Source organism: Branchiostoma belcheri, unplaced genomic scaffold (assembly GCF_001625305.1).
Source record: "Branchiostoma belcheri isolate BF01 breed outbred unplaced genomic scaffold, Haploidv18h27 scaffold59, whole genome shotgun sequence".
Lineage (NCBI taxonomy): Eukaryota > Metazoa > Chordata > Leptocardii > Amphioxiformes > Branchiostomatidae > Branchiostoma > Branchiostoma belcheri.
Window position 1 is genome coordinate 1,281,105 of NW_017804231.1, and position 18,189 is coordinate 1,299,293.

General features: G+C 42.8%; 2 protein-coding genes across 3 annotated transcripts in view; one reads left to right on the forward strand and one right to left on the reverse strand.

Annotated features, from left to right (window-relative positions):
• Window positions 1-284: 284 nt before the first annotated feature.
• LOC109481987 (tyrosine-protein kinase receptor Tie-1-like) lies at window positions 285-4,935 on the reverse strand. Its single transcript, XM_019784610.1, has 2 exons — window positions 4,804-4,935; window positions 285-3,433 (listed from the first exon to the last, which is right to left on the reverse strand). The coding sequence occupies exon 2, from the start codon at window positions 3,272-3,274 to the stop codon at window positions 476-478; it is 2,799 nt and encodes a 932-aa protein (XP_019640169.1). The 5' UTR covers window positions 3,275-3,433; window positions 4,804-4,935; the 3' UTR covers window positions 285-475.
• Window positions 4,936-8,440: 3,505 nt separating this feature from the next.
• Window positions 8,441-18,189, forward strand: part of LOC109482001 (phosphoenolpyruvate carboxykinase [GTP], mitochondrial-like) — a 23,289-nt gene continuing 13,540 nt past the window's right edge. The window contains exon 1 of one of the 2 annotated variants that reach the window (XM_019784635.1): window positions 8,441-8,601. In XM_019784635.1, coding sequence (XP_019640194.1) covers window positions 8,573-8,601 — 29 coding nt within the window. In that variant the 5' untranslated portion in view covers window positions 8,441-8,572. Of the gene's footprint in view, window positions 8,602-16,471; window positions 16,582-18,189 lie in introns of those variants that run through there. The other variant, XM_019784636.1, reaches the window with a different exon arrangement.

Genomic DNA, 18,189 nt, shown 5'->3' on the forward strand with positions numbered 1-18,189 from the left:
AGTGTCCTCACTATGAGACCGAAAGAAACAGATTATTTCAGACAGTTACAACAATTTCTCCATCCTTTCGTCATTTAGAAGATCACCAAAAAACTGCATTTCTACTAAGATCACAAAACCCACTAATTATGCAGAATGTGGGACTATTCATTATCCACTGCCTTCAAAGAAGAAGTCGAACCCCACAATAGCTAGCGTAGTAGTAGAAGTAGAAGTTTTTTCCAGACAGCTGTTACCTGTCTCTTGTTACAGTGTATTGAGTAAAATTCATTGTAAAAGCAATTAGCCTTCGGGCATGATTTTGCGAATAAAGTTTCAATTATTTGAAATTACCACAACATGATCGTTTTATGTAAAATTCTATCAATGTCTAGCCTTAAGCTTAAATTCTAAGTGTTCTTACAATTAATTTGCATTAATACATGGCACTAATGATGTACAGGTATGCAGGAGACTCCATTGGTTTGAGAGTCCCTTACTGAATGTTGTGATTGACCGCAGCACGTCTCTGCGGCCTCATCAGGTCAATCTTCCGGCACAGTTCTTCGGCCGTTGGCCGCCTCGATGGGTTGAATACCCAACATGACCTGATGATGCGGTACACCGGCAGAGGACAGTTCTGTGGCTGTTGAAGACGGACGCCTTTCCTCAGTAGTTCCAACAGTGTGCAGACGTCCGGGTGCATCGGACCGCCAGCGTAGCGCGGCTCCTCCCCGAAGCTGGCGATCTCCCACAGCAGCACGCCGTACGACCACACGTCACTCTCACACGTGTACACCCCGTCCCGTAACGACTCCACGGCCATCCACTTCAGCGGCAACAGTTCCTCCTCCCCGCCCTGCTCGGTGCGTTCGTACGCCGACGACACGTAGACGTCACGCGCCAGTCCGAAGTCCGCGATCTTGGCCACTTTTCTGTCGCTAATGACGACGTTACGAGCCGCGATGTCCCGGTGCACGATCTTCAGACGTGCCAGCTCCGTTAACCCACAGGCAACGTCGCAAGCAAAATCGAGACGTTCTAACAGTTTCTTATCCCCCGTGATCTTGCACTGTTCTCGCAAACTCCAAAGATACCGCCGTAGTTCTTCATTGCTCGCGTACTCTACCAGGATGTACTGAGGCTCCGACTGGGTCAGAACTCCATAAAGCTTCACCACGTTTGGATGTCCCTCTTTGTCCTCGTGGATCCTGGCGAGAATGTCCATTTCTCGGTGAAAGTCGCGGACAGCAGACGCCGTTTTGCGGTCAGGCCGGATACTTTTGGCGGCGACCAGGACCTCGTAGCCTAATTCCGGCACGTGCAGTCTTGCCCGTACGACATGGCCGAACTCTCCCTCCCCGATCATGTGCTCCAAGTGAAGGTCCTCTTTATTTACTTCCCACGACGAAAGGGGTTCTGTGACGGTTGTCATTTCTGTTGACTCTTCTGATTTTCTTTGGCGTCGGCGACTCCGTTTCACCAGGACTCCAGTGACTATGCAACCAATTAAAGCAATAGTCGGGATGACGGACGCCAACACTACGGCAACGACAGGAATGGAGACGATCTGACAAAACTCGCCCGACTGTCCTTCAGCACAAATACAGCTGCCATTGACTGGATCACACAAGGCGTTGTTTTCACAGTTACACTTCATACTGCAGTTCCTCCCGAATGTGCCGTGTGAGCACTCGTGACAAAACTCGCCCCACTGCCCTTCAACACAAATACAGCTGCCATTGACTGGATCACACAAAGCCTTGTTTTCACAGTTACACTTCATACTGCAGTTCCACCCGAATGTGCCAGGTGCGCACTCGCGCTCACACCTGTCTCCGCGACGGCCCGCAGGACACAGACACCCCTCCCACCTGTCACACGTCCCTCCGTACTCACAGTCACACACTTGACTGCAATCTTCCCCATGATAGTTGGGTCGGCATTCGGTGGCGTTCAGTATGAATGTCGCATTGAAATGCTGACCATCTTCTGCCTGTACCATACAGCTATATTTGCCGTTAGCTGTTTCTAGGATCGGCTGAAAGCTGATAGAGCTGTTCTGGACTGCCCCTTCTTCGATAGTTTTTGTGCCGTTATGTTTTTGTCCTGTTTGATAAGCCCATGTCATATTTGCCACGAGGATATGTGGAGCCAGGCAGGTTAAAGTCAGATTGGTGCCGATGTATTTCATGACTGAATCGCCAGGTGTCTCTACGATGGCGACTTCGGGCCAGGGAATATCACAGACCCTCCCTCTCCAGCCCAGGCGGCACTCACAGGCACCGTTAAAGCCATGGCAGCGGGCACCGTTCTTACAAACACAGTTCTTGTCACAGTACACACCGTACCGACCCTCAGGACATCCTGTCACGTTGTACCGAGATGTCCACTCAAGCAACCTTCTGCCTCCCTCGAAAGTCACGTTAGCGCCACATACAAACCAATATGATGGCGTGGATCGCATCTCATATAACTCTGCAGCAAAGACATAGCGGTAATTTTCTTGCACCCAGTAGTTGCCACTTAGTACCCACCGAGGCAGGTCGTTATCGAGAGTAATGTCCAAAATAGTAAGTTTTCCTTTAGTCTTCCACTCTCGGTCGTGACATACAAGTTCGACTCTACCTTGATTAGCTTGAGACGCGAAGGCGAATGCGGCAGCGTCTCCACTTAATCTCTCTACACCAATCACATATTTCAAGGAGCAATCGCCTTTCAAGCGGAAGTTAGCGGCGATGTTAGGGTACTGAAGATAGTCGTCGTACGACCCAACTATCCCTCCATCAATGTAAGCATTAAAACCATCACTAGTAAATAAAGTATAGTCTCCGTTCCTCTCTTTACCCGAAAGGACTGGCGTTTCACACTGTTTGTTATAGAATGGCGGGTATCCAGACACGTCTATGACTTCGATGACGAGGATCACGTACAAGACGTTGTTGTTCCCTGTGTTTGTCAGCTCCACCGTAAGGTTGTACCGTGAGTGTAACCTGTAGTCCAGCGGAGCCGCTACGACCATTGCCAAGTCCTCAGCACGAACTTCAAACCGTCCCCAATCGTCCCCAGTGGTGATGTTTGCTGACCAAAACGTCCCGTTGGCGTCGTCTGCAGAACTAACCCGGCTGGCGGCAACAAGAGAATCTCTCAGCCGCACCACCGTGCTACCGACTGGCGCATCCTCCGGTATTTCCGTCACATTTTCACCCAAAACTAAAAGGTCATGATGAACCTGGAAGCTAGACAGCAGATCGGCTAGCAGAAATACAGCACAGACCGTAGCATGTAGCGCCATTTTTACTTTGTATAGTAATGGTTCTCTGACACAACGCTTCCTTTCAATGTTACCGGCTCAATCCTTTCTTTTCCTAGCCACTTACTCTTTTTACTGTTTATCCTTCCTGTCTGGTTTAGTGTCGGTGGTCGGGTTGAGATCTTCTTTATCAAACTGCGGCTAGACAGAAAGCAAAACAACAATGTGAACTTGACGACTATTTGTTTACAGTTTAAGAATTTAACTTTATCATTTCCGGGTACGCAAGTCTGTCTGTAGCTGCTGTTCAAATGGCTAACGGTTGTGCGGCCAGGGTGGGTACGCCTGAAGATGAAATGGGTAGTATGGGATCTTGTGTAATGTCTGATTTATTTACTATACAAATGAGGTACTAGTATGTTAACTTGAAGGTCACGAAAATCCATAATACTTTCCAGAGGTGTGAATCTCTGATTTCTTGTTCTCTGTGTCTTTTAATTGCAGTGTTTACAATTCTGGCAAATTTTGTACCATGATATCTAAATTTCTGGACAGAAATCAAACGTGCAGCCTAATCAGTGGGTTTAATTCTATCAGTTGTTATAACCAAGGACCTTGTTATAACTCACTGCACTGTGACTGAAGATTTCAGAATTACATGATCACATCTATGTTCCTGTATTCATGATGTAGTTTCAGACCACCTCAGGGCATACAATGCTTGTAAAGCAGACACTATGTTGCCAACTCTAGTTTGTTTCCGGGTCATTTCTTTTAAGTCTAACCACAACTAAGCTTCCTTGTTCTAGACACCTTGGAGGCACAAAAAGTCTGTGCACGGACAACGTAATGGAGCCACCCGGAAATTCTGTCCCGGAAATAAGAAAAAAATAAGAAAAACGTACTTCAGGCTACTATGTTGTTGTTGTTGGACTATCGGTTGAATCGTGGAGGTAGAAGAGTTGAATACAGCCGGTGACCGTACTTCGAATTCATTCAAGTACGTCGTATTTTGAGCGATCTACGACGTTTGTTGTTACTGTAACAGGAGTCATGGTTGGCTAAACTGTGTGGTAGTTGGTTGAACTACAAGAACGTTGTAGCTCACTTTTGATCGTGGAATGTAAAACGATAGACCTATCAAGTGGGTTCTATTTAAACCTCCTTGGACCTATCTTTACCAGTATTTGTAGTTCGCTCAGCTCCGTCGTATAGTGTGATGAGGTACGGTTTTGCACTACGTCCTAGTTCACCGGGATATACACATGACAGACGCACCGACAACGATAATGGCTAAATGATCCTGCCACGAACATATACCCCCACCCCACCCCTAATAGATGTCTTCGAGAACAAGATTTTACCTGCGATTTTAAGCATAACTCGATGTAGTTGAAAACCAGAAGTACTTGTTAAGGGAAGGCGTCTCTCCCTATAACTGAGTCGGTCGTCTTGAGACGAAATAATAGCTAATGACTTTCTATGTAGCTTTAAACGCCTGTTGACAGCGACGGAAAACAACTTCTTTAAGTCATTCCTATGAAGAATCAGGAAGGATCGGATATTCCTACCTGTGACGACGACGTTTGAGATCCTCAAGCTTGCAGACTGAGGTGCTGATCTGTCACAGAGCCACATCCGTGTGAAATTTCGCCCAACCTGTTCGCCGAGAAGGCTGTTCTTATCAGCAGTCCGCAGGTGTATCAACTTCACCTGAAGCAAATGACCCAAATCGTAGCACGTCGGCAAAACAAAACATACTGCACCTGAACGAAATCCGTAATGTATTGTATGTGAATATGCTTGAATTACATCAGCGGATCATATTTTCCATCCGGAGTGTGAACTGGAGTGTTTATATTTGTGCTTGTTACAGACCACCTGGCCAGAATGTGGAGGAACGTTTGGCATTCATTGGCCTTGTTCATATGAAACCACCCAAACCGCGATTCGGGTAACTCGCTTTCCTTACATCTGCCATACATTCCTTTCAAACCGTGTCCGATCACGATTCTCTGAAACTGCATTCATTGTTGTTTGATGAAAACACGCAAGGCGTTTTATTAATGTCAGAGGTCAACGACATGCTTGCTGGTGCCCCCTCCCCGGCGTATCTCGGCCGAATGCCAACGTGGTCCCGCCAGAGGCGGTGAAGCTTGTCCTAGAACGGACACATTATTTGACCATTACTGCTCTTTTTTGCTGCCATGTAAAATTTGGTATTGCTTATAAATCAAGAAATATCACCCTGTAATCCATGACCAGGTGAAGTCACATTGAAATCACATTGCGCAAATCGCGATGCGGGAAAACCGATTCGAAACCACCTCTAGAAGTGGTTTGGGATCGAGGCGCTTTCATTGTGATTTAGAGCGTTCAGATGGGGCCAGTTGAAACCGGCTTCGGGGGAAACCACATCTAAAGCGCCTTCACTGACCTCATATGAACAGGGCCATTGACGACCTGCAGCAGTCGGTAGATACCATTGTGGCCAGCGGACCTTCCGAGCAAAGCGCAATTGTTTTACTCGGTGATTTCAATAGTAGCTCTGATAACGTATCTGGTACGATAAACAGATTTGTGTCTGACAACAACTTTACACATTTGAATCGGAACCTACTCGCAGTACCGATACTTCATCATCTGTACTTGATGTCATTATCACTGACTCACCTGGTCTTTTTATGGACCACGGTATCTACCCTCCACTGTCTAATTGTGATCATTGTCTTTTTTTACGGAACAATGTCTGTAAATATTCCTAAAGCCAGCGCCTATAAACGTTAGACCGTTTTTGACTTTACGAATGACGAAGAACTATTCCAAGATACTCGAAGTAGACTGGAATTCTGTGATATCAGCACATTCCAGACATGAATGCCTCAGCTGAGTCTTTCATGTCAACTTTGACCAATGCCATTAAGCTGTTTATACCCACTAAAGTAGTTACCATCCGTCCAAGAGACAAACCTTGGATGACAAGTGAGATTAGATGCCTGCTCAAGAAAAAGAGGCGACTTTACAGACGATGAAAAAAACAACAAATAACCCAGATTTATTTCGTGTTTTTAAACAAGTCCGTAATCACTGTGCAGATCTAATTAGACAAGCGAAGAGAAATCACCGGTCTAGCCTATGTCTCGACCTTGCTAATCCAACAGTGAGTCCTAAAATGGTGGTCTGTATCCAAGGAAATCTTCCTTGGTAAAGCGGACCTACTAGCGGTCCTCTCTACTTGAAAATGCAAATGTCATGTCAGACGACAAGGCTAAGGCCGATGTTCTCAACACTTACTTTGCGTCTCAAACATATCTAATCCCAAAGGCGCCTCATTCCCAAACTTTATACTCAGGACGGACTTCGTTCTTGACTCTATTATCTGTTGTCCTGCAGACGTATACACAGTACTTTCAAGCCTATAGTTAATAAGGTAGTCCTAGGCTTCGTCTAGCCTGGGTACCATCCCCAGTAATATATCGCACGCTCTATAGAGCTGGCGAATATATTACTGGGGATGGTACCCAGGCTAGGCTTCGTCCTGGGCTTTCATAAAAATTTAACTTTGGACGTATTTTCGTCCCGTCCGGAGTTGCCCGCAGGGTGTGACGTCGCCCCTAACAACAATTGATTGCAATCTCCTTATATATCATAAAAGAAGAAGATATGTAAAAGAAGAAGAAGATATATCTATCAGAACCACCTTTTCAGTCTCCCCATTGAACGTCTCCGTTGGTACCGCCCGAAAGTTCATGGTACAATAGGTCATTAACCCACGTTCCTCCATGACGTGTCTACTAAACGTGGGGTGGCTGGCCTTCAAATCCCCTGAAATGCCCGACCTTTCCTTTGTTGACTTTAACTCTTGTATCAGCACTTTTAAAGGTACAAAGATCACAGAGCAGCGTCTACTTCAAGTAGGCTGTTATTTTTTAACGCTGGGGGGAACGGAAGGTCATCTGTTGCTAAAGGCTCAACAATGCGTCAGTTGATGTTTAACTTCTAAGGAATGCCAGACACTAATAAGTCGTGTGGTCGGAGTGAAGTTTATCCTGATAAGTGTACCAAGGACGTTAGAAAAGTAACTTAATTAGTAACAAGTTCTGCAACCCCTCCATTGAAATTGGTCGTTTGGTAGCTCATAACAAGGAGGATAAAAATCAGTTTTCGGAATGGATATATGTAAGATACTCGACATACCTACATTTGTACAGTAGGCGACTTTCTTTAGGGACAGATGCAGAGAGAGAAAAAAAATCAAAATCACTCGTACAAAGATGTTAGAGAAAGATGACGATACAAACAGCGGTATGAACGCTATTTTATTTTCACTCATCTCAAACCTTCAAATTCATCAGGTATTTCGATTTCATACCGACAAATTCATGAACCATGCACCACCACTGTAGTATATTCACTGTATGTAGTATGTAGCTTGCCGACGAGCACACTCTAGCTAGTTCTGGAAAGAACTGGCTTTCGTTTGCAGTCATCAATATTTAAGACCATGGCTATATCATATAATCGGCCAAGGAGGTGGAATACGTGCCAAATGTTCGGAATACTAGCCTGCCCCAAGACTTCATCAACCTAGCTCTTCAACTGAATACACTCAACACCGTCATCCAGGGAATAAACCGGCTTATAAAATGTTGTACATAACAGACCAATCTCAAAGCCTGGCTCACCTTGGCCAAAACCAGTGACGTGTAATGCGAAATAATAACATAATAAAAATACAAATACGTGACGCACCGCACATGGCCGTTCTTATATTGGTTGAACGTCTAATTGAGAAGGTAAAACAGGATCGGTCTTTTGATGTTTTCAATGTATAGACCTTTAATAAAGTACGCATCCAACGTGTACAGTGTGGAATACGCGTCATACGTGCGTGCGTGCTTCACAGCAGGTATTTTGCCAATCTGATTATGACGCAATCAGCCACCGCCTACTCTACAACCAATCACAGAGCAGCACCCGTCTCACACCCCCTCTGCACCCTCTCACATAAACTTGTCATATCATTGCGCATCCTACAATTACAAATTTAGTATACTCTTCTCAAAAACAACACAATTTAATCGTGACGGTTGAAGTGTGGGAAGGAATTTGTACTTAATCTGGAATGTTCTGGTCGTTAAGTGAGTTTTAGAGCAACGTGCGTATTAAACATCGACACAAAATAGTGCAATTTTTTCCCGCGTAGGCTTACAGTAAACCGCCGGAGTCCGGTTTCCGATCTCTCCAGTTGGCAGCTGAACATCACAAGACCGGTTGAAGCTATTCCTGGTGAAGTTTAAGACTTGTCGAGACTGGAAAAGACCTTAAAAAAACGCCACCATGTCGACCATATGTGGGATATTATTTCGGTAAGTCTTCTGTAAATTTTCTACATTTTTCCTGCCCCTCGACGGTACGAAAATAGCTTCGTGCTGAGTCGAACATCCGAACCAACGCGCAGCCCGCGCATTTTTTATGGGTTTGCCCCCCTCCCAGTTAGTTTTAAGCTTTCCAGTTTATAATAGCCATGGCGAAAATCCAATTCTCAATGTTTTAACTACAGAGAAGATAGATATTGTGTTTAACAGAACGGCTGGCCGGATAATTGATCGCGACTGACGCAGAACAGTCATGTTGGCTACCCGCGCGCTGAAACCTTTCACAGCGCGAGCGGAAAATTCCATGGCGCGATTTGTGTGCTGCGCGCCGCGCGTGGTTGATTCTAGCCGGCTTTCCTGGGCAGAAATTAGGCGTGTCTTGTTTGATATTACCTTTCTAACATGGCCAGACACATCTGTACATTTGTGGCCTTCTGTGTGACTATTCCGTGTTGTTAGAAAGTGGAAAGTTGTCTGTAGTTACGACAAGAATGAACTACATCGATCATCCATGACAACTGCTACTGAACGTCCTTGGTGAAAATGCGACGTAATTTCGTGACATTGTAGCACGACCTAAAACAAGGTTAAAGAATAACACCATTTTCTCCCTACTATTGAACGACAACACTTCTCAGAAGCGTTGAATTCGACCCTGGACTTCCCTTCAAAAATTATCTACAGACTACGAACCATGCAGGAAGTGTGAACTCACCGGCTGTTGAATATTCAAATTGCTACAACCAATATCTTGTCTGACACATTTTGGTGATGCAACAATTGTCAAATCATAAACGTAATTGCCTGAATTTGTTTGATGATACTGATGTGTGTTGTTTGCAGTTGAGGTTTTTATTACTTCAGTGTTGTTTTTCAGTTTCATGTCAACAAGTATTTGTATAATGTCAATCAATGTTACTGTAGTAAAACCCATCCTAGCTAGTAACTGGTTGAGTTAGTCAGCTATAGTAACCTAGAAATGGACCCCTAGAAATGACCAGTACCACAAAAACATTTAGCTCATATGGGACAAAAATTTGAAACAAAAATTAGGATTTGGATTACAACAAAGATTACAGCTTGCAGCACTTAATGATGTTTAATCTTTTCAGGATTTTGAGCAAGCGTGACTGCATTTCAAAGAAAGTGCTAATTAATTTCACGTCTGATATATGCTAGACATGTAGGTGTGAAAAACATTAGTACCCTCCCCAGACAAAATGGCACTCGGATATCAAGTTACTATTGTATTGGTAACCGCACACCTGCTGCCATAAATAGAGGACAAACATTACAGTACAACGGTACATGGAATTGTATTAAATTTTAGCAAGCAAGGGATTGCAGTTACACATTTTGCATATGCTCATGTGAGAAATTACTGCAATTGTATGAGTTTTCTTACACATTTATTATTATTACTAGGCCTATACTAGCCTTACTTACAAATATATCTATGCCTAGCTGTAGAAAGACAGAATGGTAAAATTATGTGGCATTTTATATTGCATCAGAATGAGAACCACTTGTTGAGTTGACCTATGTCAAGGCAAGGACATTATACAAGAAGGACTGGGCTCGCATTTAGTCACTATTCAGCAACGTTCGACTCATGTGTGAAAAAACAATTGACACCTATATGCCGATTACCCCTTGATTTACATAAATACAAAGCGCCCGCAAGCGGCCCCCGCTATTGTTAGAAAATTTACGATGCCGCGACCGGGCGACAGGCACATTGTTTGGAGCAAGTTTGGAGTGATTTTGAGGATTGAAATAATATTTAGTATGATTTTGAAGAATTGGAGGGGGATATATCCACACACGTAGTACTACACTTGAATCAGGGACCTTTGCTTGAATGTAAAGTTACACACTAGCGCGAGCGGGTGTTCCATATTTCTGTGTTTTAAACTGAAGCCCCAAGAAACAAACACAACGTGCCAAGCTTCTGTTTTTTGCCAAAAATACAAGCAGACACGGACTAGATAAGATCGGGAACCCACATGTATATGAAGCATGAATGTCTGGACATGTCCCTGGTGCACGTTTCTGGTACATAAATGGCGATCTTCCGCTTGGCTTCGGAAAATGCAACCCCTAAAGTACGGACCCGATCTTCTCCCATGACTTTCTAAGTCCGCCGTACAAGTCCATCTACAGAATTTCCTACAACATGGTGCAATGTTTGAACCCAGCGACCGGAAAAAATCGACAACGACCGCCGATAAAATGTACAGGAATGTAAACAAAAAGGTCCGTACATTCAAAGAAAAACGGCGTAACAACATTATAGCGAGGTAAAATCTGTGTATTTTCTTACATATTTTACGGCTGAAAACATAAGTGACTTCGACGAAAACGGCTGTAAACTTGTCCATGTTTGTCGTACGGCGATGAAACAAACATCAAAATCTCCGCCATTTTCTTCTCTACGCGATGCCGACGTCTGCGCATGGCAGCCGCGCAACCCAAATAAGGAAACTGTCGGAAAACGCAGGGGTAGCGAAGTAGTCTTCGGAAGGCTTCGGCGCCCATGACGTCATGGTGCTGCTCATTAGCTATGCCAACGTCATGATTCGGCCGAAAACCCCGCGAAAGGGTGAGTCCAACGTTGACATCAATCGGGGGCCGCGCGGGCGTGAAGACAAAGGGACGCAGCGGGACTCGGCGCGGCGGAACAATGGCCACCGCGGGGTGTTAATTGCGAGCCCAGTCCTTCTTGTACAATGTCTCTGGTCAAGGCCAGTGCCTTTTTACCATCTTGTTTCCATGGCAACAGCTTTTTGGTCATATTTACTCTGTCTGGGCACCTGAAACGCAAACTTACCTGTCATTGAAGAGCCGGCCTAACACTGCATGTTAATGTTTAATGTTTGCACAAGTGGTACCACCGTGGGTGTGTCCGATATTGACCAATCAGGTGTACCGTCTGTGGTTCCCTGGGTTTACTCACATGATGCAATACCTGCCACAGCTGTTTGAAGTAGGTCATATGCAGAATACATCCTGGTATGCGTACATAAAGAGTAATGGGTGCTCAGAAATTGTTTAACTTTCAATTCGAAGACTAGTAAAAATCCTTTACAGATTTGTAAGTATTGTTGTGTACCTGAACCCAAGTTCAGGTTCAGGTCCGGATTCAAGTCTAGACATGTAGGTTCAGGTCCAGACTTGTAAGTCCAGACCTAAACCTAGGGCATATACAAAATATGGAAGGGACTTACTGATGCCCAGTGGCAATGTTTTCTTAATTTGCAGCACAAAGTTTGACTATTGAAGATTTCAGGTGGTTTAGAACAAAAATGGGAATGTAACATGATTTTTTTGTAACTCCGGAACTGGTTCCTGACGTTGTTATTTTGGACTTGAACCATAACATTCTTACAAGTCCGGAACTAGTTCCAAGGAACCGGTACACAGCACCATTTGTAAGCAGAAATACAGGAAAGTATTCTTTCAGAATGTGGCATCATGTCATTCTTTCAGTGTGACCCGGTCAGTGGGCTATAGAATTGTTACTCCTTAGGGGGTCATAATGGAAAGCACATTAAAAATTCATGTGACCTATATTTCATGATATTTCAAAGCAGGTGGTCAGGCCAATCAGTTTTGAGAGGTGTAGCTACCATCTGTGGTGAAAGTGTAAGGGTAGACCCTCATTAAAATTACAGGCACCATCTAATGCAATTGTAGGGCAGCGAAACAAAAAATATTCAGAAAATTTGAATTGAAAATCCAGTTCTACTGCCCTAGCTGAAATTATTTTGGGTGCCCTTATTCACAGCTCAGATGTGTCAGACTCAGACCCATGTATTGGAAAAGCCTCTGACATATATTTATTTGACACAATATTAGGACTGTACAGGACATATTACTTAGCATCATACTTTTTCCCAACATTTCCATGCCAAGGTGCAAATTCAAGTTGAAGTTGAAACTCCCACTTCTTATGTTAGTTAGGTCATGTTATGATGAATTTTACCTTGGCCTATTGCTTTCATGCTTTCATCACTTGCTGCGAAGTTTTTCCATGTTTGTTGCCACTTGCTGCAAAGGTGGTATCACAAATGCTGTGGAGAGGAGGAAAATGAGAAGTAAGCCCTGTCACGTTTGTTGTTACGGTGTGATCAATGTTGTATGTAGGTAGCATGAGCTCCAGTAGGAGACAGTCCTGTGCTGTGGTGTCCTGTGCAGTGTCGTAGAGTAGCCCCACAGTTGGATCGCAGGGTTGTGGGTTCAAATCCCAGTGCTTGTGTTCTGAACCCCAACTTTTGTACTGCTGACAGCAACTTGTATTTCCTTTTGAAGCAATGCATGAAATTCTCCCGAGTCACCAATCTTTAAAACTACATGTAGCGAACTGTCTTACTGAAACTCAAATTGAGTCAAATCAGAAAACCTGCATGTACAACTCCCATAGGTACAGGTCCAACCGTCATTGGGCCAGTTTACACTGGGCAAAAAATTGTTTGTCCTATGATGATCTCCTTGTGGCGCATGTTATAGGACAGATTTTTTACCCGGTATGTTGGACATGTTCTCCTAACATTTGTCAGGTCTCAGTATCTTGCCCATTAGATCTATATTACTAATGGACATTGAGTATGACATATCCTATATTTGTCATGATGCCAATGGGCCCTATGTGAACTTGATACCTCAGAAGTGTGGCGCAGGCATTGGGTCATGTTTTCCTTCTTGTGTCACTGGTGTGGTGACATTTTATGAAGGGCTAAGCAGCTAAGACTATCATCATACATGTAATACATTTGTACCTTTTTTAATAGACTTCTCCTTTGAACTTGCTAATTTGGCATTTTAACTTTTCATCGTTTTGTCACAAAGAAATTTAGAAAGAACTGTAGTTGTATTGAATATTGATACCTGGTTTCTAGTTTGTCTTCCTGGATAATTAAAGAACAAGAATGACAGTCCTAAGTCTGAAAATGGAAAAATCTAGAGCTTCATGTTGCTCTTCTTGGCAACAGGTTGAAATGTTATTTTGGCAAAGCCATGACAATATTACAGCAGAGCGATGCCATTTAAATTCTCATGTCCCAAAGTGTAATAACAAGTTTTTCTAGAAGCAAGGACATTATATGGTGCGTACGTGCCTGATGTCTGCTCTGACCGACCTTGTAAATGTCACACATGCTCCTGGACAAGATAATTAGTTAGAACAGGTTGTGACCAGTTCTATTGATTTTACAGTTTGTTTGACTCTTTCTGGCGGGCGGGCGGGCATGCTCTCAAGGTTTATGTGCTTCAAATTAGTGAAAACCCCTCATTATCTTGCTTGCGTCATTGTTTTGATTTCTAAGAACTTGTTGGGAGTTGCCTTGTCACGTTGCTATCATGTGACACGGGTGTTTTTTGAAGGACGTCAGGTGCGCAACTAAATGTATATTAATAAGCTATTAACTATTTTGTGTCATCACAAAATACTAATATCAGCTGCTAAGCTCCTGTCTTGCTTTGACATACATGTACTGTGGAGTGTGGTACTGTACTACGTATGGCTAGATCTCACTCAATAAATTCACTGGAAACACAGTATACAAACATGCCTGTTGTCCTCAAATTTTCAAAAGCATGTTGCATGGCAGGTAGACCCTTCACTTGTTTTCGTAAATTGCAGCTATGAATGATTGATTGATCTTAAGCACCACCAATCCTGTGGTTTGACCTCGGGACAACTCCCAGTACAATCCCCCTGGCTAAAAAACCTAACCAATCACACAGAAGACTTCAGACAATAGGATACGACTTGTTTCGGTATCCTGTTTTGATGTTGCTGACGTTTTTGATGATTGAGGATCACCGGTTTTTGGCAAACTTCCAGTGTGGTGTGGTATTCACTGTCACAAGGTGTCTTCTGACCTTTGGACAACGCCCTCGACAAGCCCCCAGCAGTCGACCAATCAGGAAATTAGAAGGGCGTGTGACAGCGCAACCTTTGGGTTGACGTCGATGTTGAGCAATGTTAGCATTTGAGATTCAGAAAGTATTGTTACACTTGATTGATTTATCAACTCTCAAGAGCATACAACTTGTATTATGAATGTCACATCAATGTATTTTGGAAAGTTTAATAAGATCTGCTTGGAGCTTCCATCGTTTTTCTGGCTTGATTGGTTGAAAATAATTGCTGTAAAATTGTCTTGTATCATTTGATTGGAATCAGCTGACTTCTCTGACAGTCAAGACACATGTTTTGTTTCCCCATCCCTTGTGTCCAGTGGTAAAGTCAAACAAATAAACAAACAGCAGGATGTGTGATGTCATTATAATTGTTCCCAGGGCAAGGCGCTGGTTCAAATTTTGGATCATTTTGAGTTCAAGAAATTCTGTGTGAATTTTCTTCTAAATATGAAGTCAGCAATCAATCAATATGGAATGATATGTACTTAAAATTTAGCTAGCATCATACTTGACATGATGATGTTTACAGAGAATCTTGCAAAATCATTGAGTAAATTTTCTAAGCACTTAAGTTATCCCTTATGGAATGTTATGGATAAAATTGTTCACATTTAATGGTGAGAAATCCATATTTGATTGGATAATTCATTTTTCAATAGTTCATTCCAACAGTTGTTGTAAATTACTAGTTCATATTCACTGATGATATTGTGACAATTGCCAAATGGGTAGAAATCTGCATAGAGACACACGTCCACACTTTTTACTATGTACATTATGAATAGATCAATAATTCATGGAGTTTGTTGTACGTGTGTCGAGCAGGCAAAAATGATGCAACACCGGCGAAAGGAAAAATACCAAGAGCAAACTGTCACGCCAATCTGAATAATTTGTTTAACTTTAAGCTGGCTGATGCAACTTGAAGTAGAAAGGAATAACAGCATTCTTTCATCTCCCAAATATAACGTATAAATATACGTGTACAACTGGAACAGCTTTTGGTCAAGGTTTTCGCCTTCTTGCCAACAGCTTGCATCATTGTGTTCAATGCCCAGGATACAAATTTAGAATAGAGGAGCAGGTTGAAATGTACAGCAACACATGGCACCACAAATTACACACAATCAATATCACTGTATCTGCTGTCGTATTTTGGTGAGAATTGACCCATAAAGGTTTTATTCTTTAGAAGCCTAATTTGATGGTGTATAGAAGGGTGCCAGAGACCTACTACTACTAGACTTTCATATTTTGAAACTTGATATGATAGTACATCATAGCAGCCTTGTCCTTGCAGAAGTGTGGTTTAAATGGTTGGGTGTTGCCTAAAGCCAGATGAGACTAGTTGAACTAAATATTGTTGAATCTTGGCGAGAAAATCATTTTACTTGTTGTTCATCTATGCATTTCATTTGTAAGTGCTTTGTCATTGTGAAAAAGCCTAGGGCATGGAAATTACCAAGAACCACTGGCATGGATTAGTTATATTTCCTATCCACAAAGATACAAAAGTCTTTTCTTGCAAATTCTGGGAAGGCGTGGTGTATACCTTTCCTGCAATTCCCAGTTGTCACTGACTCACCTTTTTGACTCAGCATTTTTTAAATAAAAAATACATGTAGTTTGCTTTAAGTAGAAATCACAGATAAGGATTTAACTTGTTTGCTCAACCCAGATTCACCCCAAGTTAGGCAAATATCCATGGAAAATTCCAGAATATATATCGTGCAGGTCGTATCGGTAAGCATGTTGTGGAAAATTCCACTGTGCCGGTACGGCCGGTTACAGGCTGTCTCCGCTGGATTGCATCATCCAAGGTGACCTCATGCTGACGCCCCCTCCCAGCCCACTTTTCTGACCAATCAGCAGCCAGTATCGTCAGCCCACCCCGGTTCATTCACCCTGCGTCAATGGTGACTCAACTACTGGGTTTAAAAGCCTGGCTGGTGCTGTCTCCTCTCACATTTTACAAGAACTCTCTACCCTGGTGGGACTTAGAGACATACAGTCTTCCTTCTATCGGCAAATAGTGGCTCCCTGGAGGTAGGATTTCTCTAGACTATATTTACCTCTAGTTCCGAGGATTTTGTTTTTGATTTTTTCCTCATTTTTATCAGTTATACTAGGGATTTGTTCTAGCCATCAGTTCAAAGATTTTTTGTTCAAATTTTACTGGTAAGGTTTTTCTTGGCTTTGCTCTGATTCTAAGTGTAAACATTTTGAATTTCTGCTTTGTAACTTAAAGAGATATAAACAGAAGATGGTCTGGTTTATGTGTTGGTAGTGTTGGAAAAATTGTCATGTCATGTTGGATGTAGTGATTTCCTGTTGTAGGAATGATGATGCAATGTGTCATGAATTATGTAACAGTGATAGGGAGTCTCTGAGATATTTGGGCAGTTTTGTCCTGTGCAAGTCCAACTGAAGTGTAATATACTAAATGTTCCATCTATAAATCTTGGAGTTGAAGCCTTTTTCCATACGATACGAATGATCTTTATCAGTACCAGAGTTACATATATTTTGTCAGAAGTTCCCCTGGAGCCTCAGATATTTGCCCAAGATATCTAGTATCCACTGGGAGTCTGTTAATGTTAGGTACTACATCAATTTCAACTTTCAAAGTAACTGCAGATCCCAAATGTAATAATGATATATTACTGATGCTGGGTTGGGGGACTTCATCTGGATTCAAATTATTGATTTTTAAGGGGACAACATTTCTTTTTGATTCTCTACCTGCTGCCTGACACAACCAATACAAATTTGATTCCATAAAAACTTCCACAGACAGTAGTGAGAAGGTTAAGTTTGAAACATTGTATTTAATCTCAGATTGTAAAGGAATGACAGAGCTGGAGCTTTTATAAGTTGCACACTGGCATGTTACTGTGACTGTCACAAATTCTTTCGTCCTGTTTACATCTGTTTACAAAGGAGTAGTTACCTGATTAGGGAATAAGGACGTCAGGACCCACGTCACAGCTTTGGTAACCCTGTCTAATTAGTCACGGGATAGGCGGGGTCTAATTTCTCCTCCGCCCGTTCTTATTGTTACCATTTGAATGCAGGTGTGTCACAGGATCCACCAGTGTTTTTGGTAAAGGTCCCGAAGGCAAACGTGTGTGTGTGTGCAGGGCTCGAATTAGGTTATATGGTACACATGTGCTTAAATATACAGTCTTGTCTTAGATATACTTCCAGTAATTTTTATTTTTACTTACATAGCATTAAGTGTCAAGTAGAATGTTAGCACAGATACCTACACAGTATAAACATAAAACACTGGTCACCTCAATTTTGGAATGTCACTTTCCGAATTTCGAGACAGCTATGTTGAAACCCCTGATTTTCAACTTTGTTATTCCTGGATGTACAGTGAACTTTTGCATACCATTGGAAAGATCATGCTATCTTCAGTACCAGGTTGCTTTTTTATGGTCATAATGTATAAATTTATCAAGATATTTGACTTTAAAATTGCAAGCCTGGCGGTCTAGAACACACACCGTCATGCCCAGCAGCTTAGCCTGGCAGTCCTAAACTTAGCCCGCGGCCTGAGTTAGCCCAGCCCCGCATCCCAGACCCGCATCCCAATTAGCCTCATGAACACCCCATGAAAACCACTGAATTAATGAGAATTCACATCTT